Raw genomic sequence first — 16386 nt, 5'->3', positions numbered from 1 at the left:
AACAGATAATAATAGGACCACCAAAGAGACAGATATGCATGCTTTCCATATTCTAATGAAGGATAAACTGTGTGTTGCTAGTTTTTTTTAGCAAGCTGGAGGATGTAATTCATTGTGCAATGCAAAAGTACAGTTCTCTAACCAAAAGTTTCCTCAGATTGCTGAAAAATTCTAATGCACTAATATAATTTCTGTATACATTGTTTTCTTGTCCTTTGCCACAACTCATTTTGTTGTCCTTATCCCTGTGTGCATGGGTGTAGACCTTAAGGGCAGAGACACATGTGGAGATTTGAGGAGATTTAGTCGCCCGGCAACAAATCGACTCATCTTCGGGCGACTAATCTCCCCGAACTGCCTTTCCGCCGGCTAGAATCTAAATCGCCGGCAGGATGGCACTCGGAGCACTTTATTTTCCGAAGTTGCCTCACGGGGAAACTTCCGGCGACTCCGGAAAACGAAGCAATATGAGTGCCATCCCACCGGTGATTTACATTCTAGCCGGCGGGGAGGCATTGCGGGGAGATCAGTTGCCAGAAGAAGAGGCGATTTGTCACTGGTTGACTAATCTCCCCGGATCTCCACGTGTGTCTCTGCCTTTACTGTCTGTGTGAGCTCAATGGCAAAAAATAATCTTAATCACTTCAATAAATTACAAAGGATTAATGTAATTTACAAAGTCTCAATCAGTGCTTTCAATTTTTTTATTTTTTTTCTCTGCAGTATGTTTAAAAACCTAAAATGAAATTCAATTTTTTAACATGCATATGTAAAGGTTTCCAGTACTGGATGATTCATTTCATTGCATTTTCTTGGCTATTTTACTAGCCAAGTGAATCCTTACTAGAAGAGTAATCACTTATATACATACAGGTATGGGACCTATTATGTAGAATGCCCGGGGTTTTCCGGATAATGGATCTTCCAGTAATTTGAATCTTCATACCTTAGGTCGACTAGAAAATCATGCATCCATTAAATAAAACCAATAGGCTGGGTTTGCTTCCAATAAGGATTCTTTATATCTTAATTTGGATCAAGTACAAGGTACTGTTTAATTACTACAGAGAAAAAGGAAATACTTTTTTAAAATTTGGATTATTTGGATACAATTTAATCTATGGGAGATGGCCTTTCCATAATTTGTAGCTTTCTGGAACACTGGTTTCCGGATAATGGATCCCATACCTGTATATATAGACTTTAACCTTGTAATGAGGTGATTTAATAAGATAGACATTTGTTTTAACTCATTGCAGCCAACCAGAATGTAGCATTTCTAAATTCTGTACTTATTTTTTGTTTGTGCCAATCATGTAAATGCTTAAAATATGCTAATATGGGTGGAGAAGTACAACCATTTCTTTGGATTTCATGATTGACTACTATAACGGTATTCGTTAACATGGGAATAGCCATCAATCTAGTTACAGTAATGCTGAACTGAAACAAAATTTAAATATAAAGAAGAAATGTTTTCTCATTCCTATTTCTTGTTTCCCATTTCTTGTCAAGTTCTAAAAGCATTGTGTGTGTGTGTTTTTTTCCCCAACTGTCTTGGGCCTTGCAGGGAACAAACCAACAGATTAAAGCACATGAGGCTAGCTCAGCTGTACAGCATGTGAATTTGATGAAGGAATGGAGTAATTATCTGGAAACAAAGGTAACTCACCAAAAAGTGCCGGCTTTTTCTGAAAGCACATGACCAGGCAAAATGATCTGAGATGGCTGCCTACACACCACTATTATAAATTTTAAAAAAAATACACTTGCTGTTTCAGGAATGAAATTTTACATGGTAGAGTGAATTATTTGCAGTGTAAAAAGTGTAATTTAGAAATAAAAAATCACAACAGAATCCCTTTAAAGGGGAGTCTAAAATAGAATAATGCTAGAAATGCTGTATTGTATATACTAAATATAAACATGAACTTACTGCACCAGAAGCCTAAAAAAAAAAATAATTTATGCTTTCAAAGTTGGCTGCAGGGGGTAACCATCTTGTAACTTTTTTAAACATCTTTGCAAGACCATGCACATGCTCAGTGTGGTCTGGGCATCTCTTGGAAGGGTTAAGATTAGGGATTGTCATAAATTATCAAAACAGCACAAGTCAAATAATATCTGCCTGAAGCGGATACAGCTAGACTGATTAATAATCAGAATAAGCAGACTGCACTGGGTCTGCGGATACAAATCTCTACTCAGTCGCCGGCTGCATTACAGGGAAACAAACAAAGCTGCTCCAGTTCAGGGAAGCCGCCCCCGATGTTTGAAAGTATGATCCTTTCCCTGCAGAGCAGTTAGGGACCGTCTGAAGTTTCCTCTCCACAGCAATCAGAGCAAGTAAAACGAAGGGGGAATTTCACTGCATACAGTCAGGTTTCTTATAAAAAACGGTACACATTTTTTAATTAAAGTATATTGGAGATAGATTTCTTTTTCATTAAAGAAAGTATAAATGCGATTTTATTTTTTTTGCCTTTACATCCCCTTTAAGGAACAAAAGTTAACTAGACTATTGAACTTTAAGACAAGGGGACCCCATTATCAGTTAATTAATTTACTGGGACGACATGGGTTTTCCTCTTTCCTCCAAATATTACTAGTTTAGAACAATGAGCTCAATATAAAGTTTGCGGTTTCACACTGGGCTGGCATTGGGTTTGTCTTCTTCAGGACCTTGCAACTGTGGTGGGGGGCCCTAAGGAGGGGCCCTGAGGTGGCAGCCCCGATCGCCCCCAGACTCCAGTCTGACACTGAAGATGCGCGTACACATGCAGGCAACAGCTGCTATCTTGGCTTCTCTTGACCAAGTTTGCAGTCTGTCAGTCCTGATCAAAATCCCCACCAGCCATTGACCCACTGAAAGAATATTCAAATCAGCCTTATTTGCCTCACCACTTGGTTGTTCAAATCAAGTGAAGATTCTCTTATTTGTCAGCCTGTGGGGTTTTCTGTGTATGGCCAGATTAACAGTTAAACGTAGAGAACCATGGCAAGTCAAAAATCATGCCCCAAAAATCAAATATATACTGTATGATTTTGTATGTAGTGCTAAATGTTGTACTTGTTCTGGCACTGCATGGTCGTAACCCTTGCTGCCCGAGTTTAGTCATTTAAAAACAAACAAACCTGTGATTTACAGTATTTTCCATCCAGCCACAAATATTCTATGGGAAGTATTCAAATCAGATTTTAGCCCCGTTTTAACAATAATTCTAACCTTTAATGTTAATTCTTATGTTTGATGGGATCTGTTTGTCGTGTTTTTTTCTTTTTATTTCCTGCTTCCTTTTGCATGGGTTTTTTGAATCACTGGAAATCCCAGGATCTACCAAACTACCACAAAAGCAAACCCACAGCATGCTGTCTGGGCATGCATAAAAATCAATAAAGAACTGCATTATCCCTACTTATTCAGATTTTATTAAATGTGTGTTGTGTGCAGAACACACAGAATGCATTACAAGCTTAAAGGGGTGATAATTACGAGGGTATGTCTTTTGATTTACTCCAGAAATGTACATCGTTGTGTTAAACCCCTCACAGCTGCTGCAATCCATTAAAGTCTGTGGGGCTGGGGAGTAAAAAAGGTGCAATTTAACAAGCTAAATCATTTATAAAGGTTCATTTTTTGATTACCTCCACCTCAGCTTAAAGTTATTAGAGCTAAAGTGGTGTATTTTAACTCCACATTTTTTACACCACTTGATAAATGCGCTTCCCATAGTGTATACCTGATATTTGCTTTGTCTGAAACATGCTAATTTTTGCTTCTGTGAGAGAGAGAGAGAGTTTCTGGTGGAGACGATGATTAATTTAGTGTGATTTATTAAAATTTACTTCGAAAAAAATTTAAATTTTGTGTCTGGTTTAAAAATAGAAGTCTGGCTTAAAGGGCATGTAAAGGCAAAAAAATAAAATCCCATTTTTACTTTTTCAATGAAAAAGAAACCTATCTCCAATATACTTTAATTATAAAATGTGTAACATTTTTATAATGAACCTGACTGTATGAAGTGAAATTTTCCCTTCATTTACTGCTGTGGATAGGAATTGTCACACGGTCCCTAACTGCTCTGCAGGGAAATAATCATACTTATGAACAGCAGGGGGAGCAGCTTTGTTTGTTTCCCTGTAGAGCAGTCGGCGACTGTGTAGAGATTTGTATTGGATTTTATTTTTCCCTTTACATCTCCTTTACTGTTTCCAACTCCAACTGCAGGGACAAAGATCATGGAGCCAGATTTAGACAGATAAACTGGGATTCTATTTGGAGGATTATTTTGCTGCAGCCACTGGTTCTGCAAAGTTGGAGAAAGTTTGTATTAAACAATACAAACACTTTATAATCCAGATTAGATTACATGATAACACAGGACCCAGTGCAGTCTGTATATTCTGATTATTAATAAGTCTTGCTGTATCGGCTTCTGGCAGATATTATTTGACTTGTGCTGTGAAGTGTGTTTAATCTATGTATCAAAATAAATTATAGTCACTACACATTCACCATAGTTTGTTGGATGTAATGAGGAGAAGCCTTGAGAACCATTTTAAAATATCCAAATCTTTTTTTTTTCAGGTGTCCATGTTACAAAATGAAAGTTCAGAAAAGAATAAAAGTATTCAGTTATTGCACAACCAGATGTGTAGCTTTGAAATTGAAATAGAGCGACACAAGGAGCAGCTGCGAAATAATGAAACAAGGATTATACAACTACAGGTAACTGTCACTGCCATACACATTTCTGTAGTTTGACCAAAATCAGAACTTTTCAGGTATGTGACTACAATGGGCAACTATACTTTTTGTACAGGGTCAGCAGGGGCGATCCTGGCCCCTCCGCAGCCTGAGGCAGCAGCAGCTGCTGCTGCCCCCCCTCCCCCAGAAATTCGCTCTTAAAGTACCAGGAGCAGCATTTTTCCTGCCCCTGGAACATAGTGGGGCGCTGCCGTCTGAGGCGACAGCCTCAACTTGCCTCATTGGCGAAGCACCCCTGAGGGTCAGCAATGCAAAACTACAGTCTCTCCCAACAGTGGTTAGGTCTGCTGGTGGTTAGACCAGTAGTAGAAGTCAAAGGGGTATATTTATTAAAGAGTGAAGTTAGAGATCACCACAGTCCACTAGAGTGCAATTCCGCCACTCTCCCATTCATTTCTATCGGATTTGGAAAGGCATATTTATCAAAGGATGAGTTTTCACTTTCACCCATTGATAAATACTCTTTTAAAAATCCCATAGGAATGAACGGATAGAGGCAGAATTTCACTCTAGTGGACCGTGGTGATCTCTAACTTCACTCTTTGATAAATATACCCCAAAGGCTCCAAACTAGAGGGGATAATTGACTTTCCTAATATTTGTTCCCCCAGCCTGTGTCTCCTGGGAATTGTGGGAGACCTGCCTACGGGCAACTGTACTATTATGTACTATTATTATCTACAACTGTTCTATTTCGCAAAGAAAGCGAAACTACTAGAGTGGAATCGGTATCTCCACCCACACTGGGGTTTTGGAAAAAATTGGTTAATGAATCTCTGTCCAAATAAAAATTTGGATATGTAGCACAGGGGTGCCCTGGAAAATTTGAAGGAAACTGGGGCCTTTGGATGGAGCATAATACTCCAGAGCCTGATCGACAACCCTCACCCAGATAGTTTCCCAATGATTGAGCTTAAAGGGATACTGTCATGGGAAAAAAAATTTCTTTCAAAATGAATCAGTTAATAGTGCTGCTCCAGCAGAATTCTGCACTGAAATCCATTTCTCAAAAGAGCAAACAGATTTTGTTATATTCAATTTTGAAATCTGACATGGGGTTAGACATTTTGTCAATTTCCCAGCTGCCCCTGGTCATGTGACTTGTGCCTGCACTTTAGGAGAGAAATGCTTTATGGCAGGCTGCTGTTTTTCCTTCTCAATGTAACTGAATGTGTCTCAGTGAGACATGGGTTTTTACTATTGAGTGTTCTTAGATCTACCAGGCAGCTGTTATCTTGTGTTAGGGAGCTGTTATCTGGTTACCTTCCCATTGTTCTTTTGTTTGGCTGCTGGGGGAAAAAGGGAGGTGGGTGATATCACTCCAACTTGCAGTACAGCAGTAAAGGGTAATTGAAGTTTATCAGAGCACAAGTCACATGACTTGGGGCAGCTGGGAAATTGACAAAATGTCTAGCCTCATGTCAGATTTCAAAATTGAATATAAAAAAATCTGTTTGCTCTTTTGAGAAATGGATTTCAGTGCAGAATTCTGCTGGAGCAGCACTATTAACTGATTCATTTTGACATTTTTTTTTTTCCCATGACAGTATCCCTTTAATGTGAACAACTGGGCTCACTACCTCTTCCTGTCCTTTCTTCCCTTCTTCTGTTTCTAACTGTTACATTACTATGTAATGTTTATAGAAAATGTTAAATAAAATCTTTACCCAAAAAAAAAGTTCCCTTTGCATGCTGAGTTTTAACAGTTTATTTTGGGCCAGCTAAATATGAGCCAATGGAATGCTACATTGTTTCACCCAATACCTATAATTATTTAAATGCCACTTGTGCGAGATGTACGGACGCAAGGTGTGCACCTGTTGTGGGCACAGTGATGTTGGGCTTTTGTGAAAAAGGAACATGCAGATTTTTGCTTGTTTTTAGTAAACGAGAGCCATTGTTTGCACGGGGGCTGCCCAAACCATATTCTGCTATCAGTGACTTATTAAAAATTCCAGATCTCACAACTGATGTTCAGACCCAGCTGGAGGGTCACATGTCAGGCCATAAAAGCAATAAAGGACAATTGCCTTGCCCTTTATATTGTACCTATTAAAATACACTGTAAATAAATTTCAAACTAGATATATTGTATTCCATCATGAACTTTGTTCTATTGTGTCTACATATACTGTGTGATAACAATATAGTAATGTGCAGAATTGTATTTAATTTCTACATATCAAAATAAATTAGTCACTACACATTCAGACCCAGCTGGAGGGTCACAGGTCAGGCATCAACTCAAGGAGAAAACCACCACCTTGTATAGAAATTAATATTTTAGAACATTGTTGCCATAGTGTGCGTGATATTTTACTCTGGCTGGGTATTTTCATAGTTCTGCATTTTGCAGGAAGGCAACCGCTTGAATTGAATTGTGTGCAATCATATCAGTAACTCATTTCCTTACAATGATTTCCCTGGCAGCACTGCCATGTCACACTTACGGGATTTTCTGAAGAGAAAATAGCCACACCATGAGAATTAAATGACCAATCGCTTTTTCGTTTCTGCCATCAGCATTCGCTTTGTATAATCTTTGAATTTCCCCTTGCTGATTCAGTATTAAATATTTACTTCTGCTTGACTGTAAACGTATGGACTGTTAAGGGAAACATCCGCTCTGGTTCCAGCCATCACTTTGCTTCGATAATAGAGTTAAACTTAACACAGATAAGTGCTTTCCACTCTGTGTCTTAAACAGGGCATTTGCCTTTAAATAAACTGGTAGTATGATATAGATGAGTATGTTTTAAGTCACTTTTTCACTTGGCCATCATTATTTGTATGGTATCCAGGTTAGCAAAAACAAATTGAAAGAAAAAGATTGCCAGTGTGTGGTTTGCCTTTAAAAATAATTATTATAAAAATTATTATCACACTTTGGCCAAAATATTTAAGCGCACGCTCCACGTCAAGGCCCCTCATTGCATGTAAGTCCTACAACAGGGGTGCCCAGGAAGTCGATCAAGGTAATGTTCCTCGTAGACTGCGATCTAGGGCCCGGTGTTGGCAATGAGCGAGAGAGGGTGGGCGGTTTGGCTTGACTGGGCTGAAGAGAAGAGCAGAGTGGCACGAAGGGGAGGGAGGAAGAATGGGGAGACAAGAGCGGCATGATGGGGAGGCGGGGAGACAAGCAGCACAGCATGGAGGGAGGGGAGACAAGTGCAGCACGAACAAACGAATGGAGAGAGAGAGGGCGGCACAGAGGGGAAGGACACGGGAGAGTGGGCTACAGGCACAGAGGGGAAGGACACCTGAGGTTGGGCTGCAGGCACGGAGGTCGAAGGGAGGAAGGGCTGCAGGCACGGAGGGGAAGGGAGGAAGGCCTGCAGGCATGGAGGGGAAGGACACCTGAGGGCGCGCTGCAGGCACGGAGGGGAAGATGGGCTGCAGGCACGAACGGGGAGGGAGTGTGTTCAAACTTTCATAACCTGCCCAATTTTGTAAAAGGAACATGGTAATTAGGGGCATGGCCACAAAAATGGGTGTGGTGAAAAAAATTGCGGCACATTGTCATGGTATCTCTTGAGGGGCACCTGGTCTGGAGAGTAGATCCAAGTGTAACAAAGTCTGGGCACCCCTGTCCTACAATATCCAAATTTGTAGTGCATTTAAAAGTCCCCCAGCAAACAGTGTGACTGAGTAGTAAGACCAGCAGTGCACTTACCCTTAAAACAAATTGACCGTGAAACATCAGTCTTATGAATATTCTTTTTTTGTTACTTCTATATCAATTAAGACTCATATTGGGCATCATCCATTCTGTTGATTTTCTAACTGCTGCCCAGTTGCTATGTGGGGTCAGACTGTGGCTGCTGTCTCATGGCTCCCCTTCCAACCCCCCTAGCCATATTGCAAAGTCCCCTCTGGGCTCGTACCCGTCTCTGTATTTTACCCCCGTAATTCTTACATAAAATGCAAATGTTTTCAAAGAAATCACTCATGCAAGGTGCCAGGGAAACTGTAGTGTCAAAATAAAAATTGACTGTGGTTTCCAGGCATATTGCTTCCTTGTTTCTTCAGTGCATGAAATTCTCTCATTGAATAATCAGCTGCAGATACTGTGATAATATGAGAAGAGAACTGGCTATGATAAAAGGTCGCAATGTAAAGGAAGTGAGGCAATTGTAATTGTGCATGTGACGGAGGTTTGAGAATTTCATTTAAGATAATCAGTGGCTGTTAAAAGAGATGAGAGACTTGCCGAATGCTTCCCTTCCTCAAACAACTTCTCCCTGATGCAACCCAAATTATAAATGTTAGGTTAAATGTGAACAGCAATAAGCATTCAAAATGGAAAAAAATCCCAATATGGCTGTTTGTGAAGCAGACCTGTTAAAGGAGAACTAAACCCTAAATATAGTTAAAAATGCCTTATTTTATATAGTGAACTTATTGCACGAGGCTAAAGTTTCAGCTTGTCAATAGCAGCAATGATCCAGGACTTCAAACTTGTCACAGGGGGTCACCATCTTGGAAAGTGTCTGTGACACTCACATGCTCAGTGGGTTCTGATTGGCTGTTGAGAAGCTAAGCTTAGGGCTCGTCACTAATTATCCAGCAGAAAATGAGCTTCCCCTGTAATATAAGCTGATGCTACAGGTTTGCTGATTATTAAATTCTGATGCTAATTGCACTGGTTTCTGTGCTGCCATGTAGTAATTATCTGTATTAATTACTAATCAGCCTTATATTGTGACATTTCTATTCTATGTGTACTGTATATTGTGAGTGGGTCCCTAAGCTCAGTAAGTGACAGCAGCACAGAGCATGTGCAGTGAATCAGCAGAAAAGAAGATGGGGAGCTACTGGGGCATCTTTGGAGACACAGATATTTACTGCTAAAGGACTGTGGTTGCCTTGGGCTAGTACAGAAGCCGAAAACATAGGGGGTTATTTTCTAAATTCCGATTGCCAAAAACCCGAAACACGTATTTTTCAGGATTTATTATATCAGGTAGTAAAAAGTCTGAATCCAAAAATCCGGCATCTCAGAACTGCCGAGGTTGCATATAAGTCAATGGTAGAAGTCCCAAAGATTTTTTGATGTGCACTGGGTTTTGTGCAATAACCCGAAGATTTCGGGCAAAAATCTGAAAAAGTTTTTGGGTTGAAAATTTTACGGTTCATATTTTTTTACGATTTTTTAGGGCTCTTTCCTGCAAACAAAAAATTCAGGAAAGTCTATTAATAAATAAGGCAAAAAAAACCATGCTGATTTGGTTGGAGTTTTTTCAGAAAAAATTGAGATAAATTTGGACTTTGATAAATAACCCCCATAATGTACAACATTTCTAGCTACTTCTTTGGTTACGCTTTAGTTCTCTTTTAATGATTTGCAATATAATGACAAGAACCTATGAAAACCATCCATATACTTGTCACTTTCTGATACACCTGATGATTTCAGCTGATATTATTTATGGATCTCAGTCTCCATGTTATATAAACCTTTGTGAACCTTACTTTTTGTGTTGCACCTCTTCTCCTTATTTTCTTTTTGTAGATTTCATAGATTGTAAGCTCTGCTGAGCAGGGCCCTCTTTCACCCATCTATTGTACAGCACTGTGGAATATGTTGGCACTATATAAATACATGGACATTAAAGAGTCCTGATAGCTGAGTGTATGGATGCTTCACAGTTGTATTGTTATACAGCGGTGTAACTACATATTACAGGGACCCACAGCAAATTAATTCTAGGGACCCTACAATATCCAGAGGTGGTGCTTTTTTACCATTACATTTTGAAATTGCTGATTATTTAGGATCTTATGGGCCCCCATATACCTCCAGGGTCCCCTGCAGCCGCAGAGTCTGCTTTCTCTATAGTTACGTCCCTGTTGATAAAGGTTCATTTAATTATTCTCATTTGTTTTCTTAAAGGGTTTATTCACCTTGAAGCACCTTTTCAGTTCAGTTGGTTTCAGTTCACCAGAAATAACAAACAGAAAAGTGATATTCATTTACAATTAAACCAGTACAGGTATGGGATCCATTATCTGGAAACCCATTATCCAGAAAGCTCTGAGTTACGGGCTGGCCGTCTCCGATAGACTCCATTTTATCCAAATAATCCAAATTTTTAAAAATGATTTCCTTTTTCTCTAATAATAATAATACAGTAGCTTGTACTTGATCCAGACTAAGACATAATTAATCCTTATTGGAAGCAAAAGCAGTCTATTGGGTTTATTTTGGGGGTTATTTATTCAAGTTCGAATGCTAAAAACTCGAATAATTCGGTTTTTTTTTACTATAAAATCTGAATTTTTAGTGGAACAAAAACCTTGACTTTTTCAAGATTTATTATATCCTGAGGATGTAAAAAGTCAGAATCCGAAAATACTCGACCTGAGGTCCTGTAGAAGTCAATGACAGAGGTTCTATTTGCAATTTGAAGATATTACAGTCTGCACTGGGTTTCGTAGTAAAATCCGAACGTTTCACGCTTTTCCGCAGATTTCGCAAACATTTCCAACTTTTTAGGCGTCAAATCTGAAAAATTCAGATTTTTTTTGCGCAACAGTTGAAAAAGTCATGCTTTTCTAACGACAATTCCAAAAAAGTTGCAGTTTTTCCTATTCGATTTTTTGTGTTTTTTTTAATGATAAATAATAGTAAATCATGTATTCTAGTTTAGTTGGACTTTTTTTTATTTAAAAAAATTTGATTTTTTATAAATAACCCCCTAAATGTTTAAAGGATTTTCTAGAAGACCCAAATTACGGAAAGATCCGACCAAGATAAGTGATCTTTTCCTGTAATATCACATTTGGCACATTTGGCAGACATTATGGGGGTTATTTAATAAGGCCTATTTTTTTTTCTGGTTGGAACCATGGGAAAACACCATTTTTTCAGAGGAAAAAAACACTAGAATTTTTAGTGATTTATTAAACCCCGATGCTGTCAAAAAGTCTTAATAATAAAAGTACTCCATCTCAAACCTGCCACGGTCATGTACTGTAGAAGTCAATGGCAAGATGCCCTGTTTACAATTGGAAGATATCATGATCTGTGCTGGGTTTCTTATAATAATCCAAATAATTTGTGCTTTTCGGGTGATAATCTGAAAAAATCTGAGTTTTTCAGGCATCAAATCAAAAAAATCGCACAATATCAAATCTTTTCCCTGCAACAGATTTTTATTAGTTAGTTTATTGATAAATATGGTAAAAATGCAAGGGAATTTGATCGAATGGTTTAAGAAAATTTCAGATTTTAGTAAATAACCCCCTAGCAGTCTGCTAAAAATTTGTTTTAAATAAACCCATTGGTATTGTTTTGCCACCAGTATGAATTTAGTTACCATCAAGTACAAGGCAGGTTGTTGTTTTGGGTTGTTCTTTATTCCATTTAGATTTGTACAGACATTTGTTCTGTTCTTTCCAATGTGCAGCTGTATGTCTGTTTCTAAACTGACTGTTCTTCTGAAGGATCCTGTTTTATTTCCCACTTCTCTCGTGTTATACTGTGGATAGAGTAACCTAATCCAATTGAGTTTATATTCAGATAGATCTCTTGTACACTGCTCCATTATGCTAGAACTGAACGTCTCCATAGGCACTAATTGCAGTGTCCTCCTGCCATTGCATTTTTTACAGAGAGTGATAGAGGGGCAAGCAGATAAGCTAAAGGACTTGGACAAGGAAATAAGAAATCTGCGCCAAACTGGAGATGAAGCTGATGGCATGAAGAGCAATTACGAATCTTTACAAAATCGTCTGTCACAGTTAGAAATTATGGCCAAAAATGCAGCATCTTGGAATCCAGGTGAGTGGAAGATTCTTGTCATTTTTGTGCACACTGCCCCTTTTCACTTTATGGTAGTGTTCTACAGGTATTGCTATATCATACACAAAAGCCATGAATATCTTGTAAATAATATCCTTATAAACGGTGAGTAGTGATGTCATCAGTTATAAACGGTGAGTTCTGATGTCATTTTTGTCACATAACACACTAAAACCTGTGTATTATAATAAATAAAGTAACCTCTTTTGTAAATTATAAGGATATTAGAAGTCACCTCAGAGTTCCATGACCATGAAACTCCTCGATAACGTATAATGTCCTTATAATTTACATAAGGCGGTACTTTATTCACTATATATTACACAAAAGCCATGAATATCTTGTAAATTATATTCTTATAAACGGTGACTATTGATGTCATCAGTTATGAACGGTAAGTAGTGATGTCATTTTTGTCACATGACTCACTAAAACTTGTGTATTAAAAGTACCCCTTGTTGGAAAATATGCTGCAAGATCACTTTCTCTTGCCTATGCCTCCATTCTAGTCAGACCAGCAGAACACACACAAGAGCAGAGGCAGATTAATGCACAGGCTACCCTAGGCTATGTGTGACCAGGTCCCCATTTCTATTTTCTTTTCATATTTCTTTTTATTTGCACTGCTGGGTCCATTCAGGTGCACCTGTTGGGAGGAGAAGGAAGGCAAATGCGATTGCATGCGCCAGAATCAGTGCAGATTCAGTGACGTCACTGGTTACGTGCTGAATCTGGCCCAGCATTTAGAGCTTGGGTGCATGCATCTGGACCCAGGAGTAGTCTAGATGGGCCCCTATGTGGATGTAATGTAGGGGCTCCTCATGTTATTAATCCACCACTGCACAAGAGACATCGAAATGCAAATGTGTCATTTCTGAAGTTAGTTAAAACCATCTATAACAATGCTTAGTGGCAATTATACCATAATTTATGTTGTGTTGTTTGCAGATGCTAATGACATTATTATCCAAGTCCTGTTTTTACTTTGACAAACTGTGCTTGTTCCTGTGCCTCCAATATTGCTCCTGGAGATACATACAGCTGGTTTACCTTACAGCCAGGGATGCCATCAGAAATCACTGAGCACCGTACAAAATAAATTCTGGGACCCTGGTCACTGTCCCACCCCACCATAAAAAGGCCACACAGACATCAGCACTAAAATATTAAAAACACTCCCATAAGTTATAAAAAGCCATTGGTGGCCAGGCCCCCCTGCATGTTAAAAAAAAAAAACCCCATTGGTGGCCAGGGCCTCCCTATAAGTTAAAAAACATTTGGGGCCATAGCTAGGGGCCCCCTATAAGTAAAAAAAAAAATTGGTGACAGGGTCCCAGTTAAAAGTTTTTAAAAACATTGATGGCCAAGCAGTGTGACTCAAGGGGTGATGATGGCTGCCCTGTTTACAGCATCATATATATAATTTATTCTATATATTTACAGACAGGAATTCTAGTTAGAAGTAGAGTGAGATTTCAGACATGTGGCAGGACATATTCCAACTGTTATTTTGTTTATTTTTTAATGATATTATCAGATGACTCTTACATGGGTTTATTGTCCTGTCTTCTTGTCTTTTTTTTTCAAAGTAAAGGATAAAGCAAAACCCTTTCTAAAAAAAAAAATAAATAATAATAATTTTTAATTAGGAAGACATGATGGACCCAACCACACATCTTGGTGTTTTTCTCTGGTCAGAATATTCCATCCTCTCCTAACTATACCTAGGTTTTTTCCTGGGTTCACTACCATGCACCTTAACTTTTGGTATAGAAGGCATAACCACTCTTGTCTTGTATTACAATCCAGTGTGGGTTCCTGAGTTATAAGATAATTAAGGAAATTAATGTAGGCCAAAATGATCTGCAATTCATTTTACTAATGATACGTTATATTTTTGATAGGTGTTTTAGAGACGCAGATCAACAGACATGACCAGATGCTCAGTGTTCATGACATCAGGCTGGCCGACATGGATCTTAGATTCCAAGTGCTGGAAACAGCAAGTTATAATGGGGTGCTGATCTGGAAAATCAGGGACTACAAAAGAAGGAAGCAAGAGGCAGTTATGGGGAAAACCCTCTCGTTGTACAGCCAGCCTTTTTACACGGGATATTTCGGCTACAAGATGTGCGCAAGAGTGTATCTAAACGGCGACGGGATGGGAAAAGGGACTCATTTATCACTATTCTTTGTAATAATGAGAGGAGAATATGATGCATTGCTTCCTTGGCCTTTTAAACAGAAAGTTAGCCTCATGTTAATGGACCAAGGACCATCACGGCGCCATTTAGGGGATGCATTCAAACCGGACCCAAACAGCAGTAGCTTCAAAAAACCTACAGGAGAAATGAACATTGCTTCTGGCTGCCCAGTGTTTGTAGCCCAAACTGTCCTGGAGAATGGGACGTACATTAAAGATGATACTATTTTTATTAAAGTCATAGTAGATACATCTGATCTACCAGATCCTTGATACTGGGGAGACATGCAAACTAGGTAGAAGGCAAAGCCAGCATGGGGTTTTGTACATCAATTTTCACAGAGAGGTGCCAAGACTTGCATAAGGACCAGCTGTGCTATCACAGAGAACAGAAGGAACAAGGGAAGAGGGTCCAATGCACAAATCATCATCTGAGTGTATCGTTGTATTGAGAATGTTGGAAAGCATATCTTCTGACCCAAAGAGCTGTTTGCTCTTTTGTGCAAATATAGGTTGTGGTGTCAAAGATCTATTGGGGGCTGGGCAGGAAGAGAGCTAATTTCTGTCTAGAGATTGCCTATAATACAATAGCCAATATCAACCAAAATTAACAACAACGGCAAAATGGATTTGGAATATTATTCTGGTAGTAGACACATGCATTTCAATAAATGTCATAGAAAACTCCGTCCAGTAGAAAATGGGCAATCCTACCAGGAAATGATTTTCTTTTCAATGACTCCTTTTCTGTCGGAGGGGCCAGCAAATGCTTTCCTTCCGGCAGCAAAAAGGATGGGGGGCAGTGAAGTTTCGTATTGGTCGATTGAACACACCCGCATGCCTCATGTAGTCTTCATATTGTAGCTAGTTAGTTTGGGGGAAAGCACTTATGTGCAAACCACCATGTCACAATTCACATTGTTACAAGCGACCGTCATCACAACATTTTTTTTTTGTTTTTGTTGCTGGTGAATAAGCTGAAATTTCTTAACAGAAAGCTAACAGACTTTTGTTATTACTTGTGATAAGAAACAAAAGCTATTCAATACCCTATTATTTCTCTTTTGAAATGTAATCCAACTACATGTCGTAGGTTATGACACAATTAACACTGTTATTAAATATAGGGGGGGGGGAAAGCTCTTTTTCGATGCTGTGCATCATTTTCAGGCTTCAAATTTTCACCCTAAACTAGGGCATGTGTTGAACTTTGGAGTTCTAAATAAAATACTTTAAAGTTTTCTATGTTCTGCCCTATGCATCCAGATGAATTGCCTGTGAGTCCAGGAAGCAGATACGGGGGAAATTTATGGGGGTGGTGGGTAGTTGGACTTCAGTCATACTTGTAGCATTTATTACTTTCGTAACAAAGGAAAACATCATTTTTAATTTATCATGAATTTAATATAGATATAGATATATATAGATATAGATATAGATATATATATATATATATATATATATATATATATATATATATATATATATATATATATATATATAAATTATGTCTACTTTGCAAATGTTTACTTACCTTAATTTTAAGATTGGTCTGTACCCAGAAAGAAAAAGTCAAGTATTATACTTGTACCTGTATATGACTTCCTTGCA

The 16386-nt window shown here is 38.6% G+C and overlaps 1 protein-coding gene across 2 annotated transcripts in view; it reads left to right on the top strand.

Moving 5' to 3' along the window:
* traf3.S (TNF receptor associated factor 3 S homeolog) overlaps window positions 1-16118 on the top strand; it is a 98801-nt gene extending 82683 nt beyond the window's left edge. Inside the window, exons 9-12 of one of the 2 annotated variants that reach the window (XM_018232322.2) lie at window positions 1571-1663; window positions 4589-4729; window positions 12383-12551; window positions 14477-16118. In XM_018232322.2, the coding sequence (XP_018087811.1) occupies window positions 1571-1663; window positions 4589-4729; window positions 12383-12551; window positions 14477-15048 (975 nt within the window). In that variant the 3' untranslated portion in view covers window positions 15049-16118. The remainder of the gene's footprint in view (window positions 1-1570; window positions 1664-4588; window positions 4730-12382; window positions 12552-14476) is intronic. The other variant, XM_018232321.2, reaches the window with a different exon arrangement.
* Window positions 16119-16386: the final 268 nt, after the last annotated feature.

Source organism: Xenopus laevis, chromosome 8S (assembly GCF_017654675.1).
Source record: "Xenopus laevis strain J_2021 chromosome 8S, Xenopus_laevis_v10.1, whole genome shotgun sequence".
NCBI classification, from domain to species: Eukaryota; Metazoa; Chordata; class Amphibia; order Anura; family Pipidae; genus Xenopus; species Xenopus laevis.
Note: the sequence above shows the minus strand (reverse complement) of the source record. Positions and strands in the feature narration are given on the sequence as shown.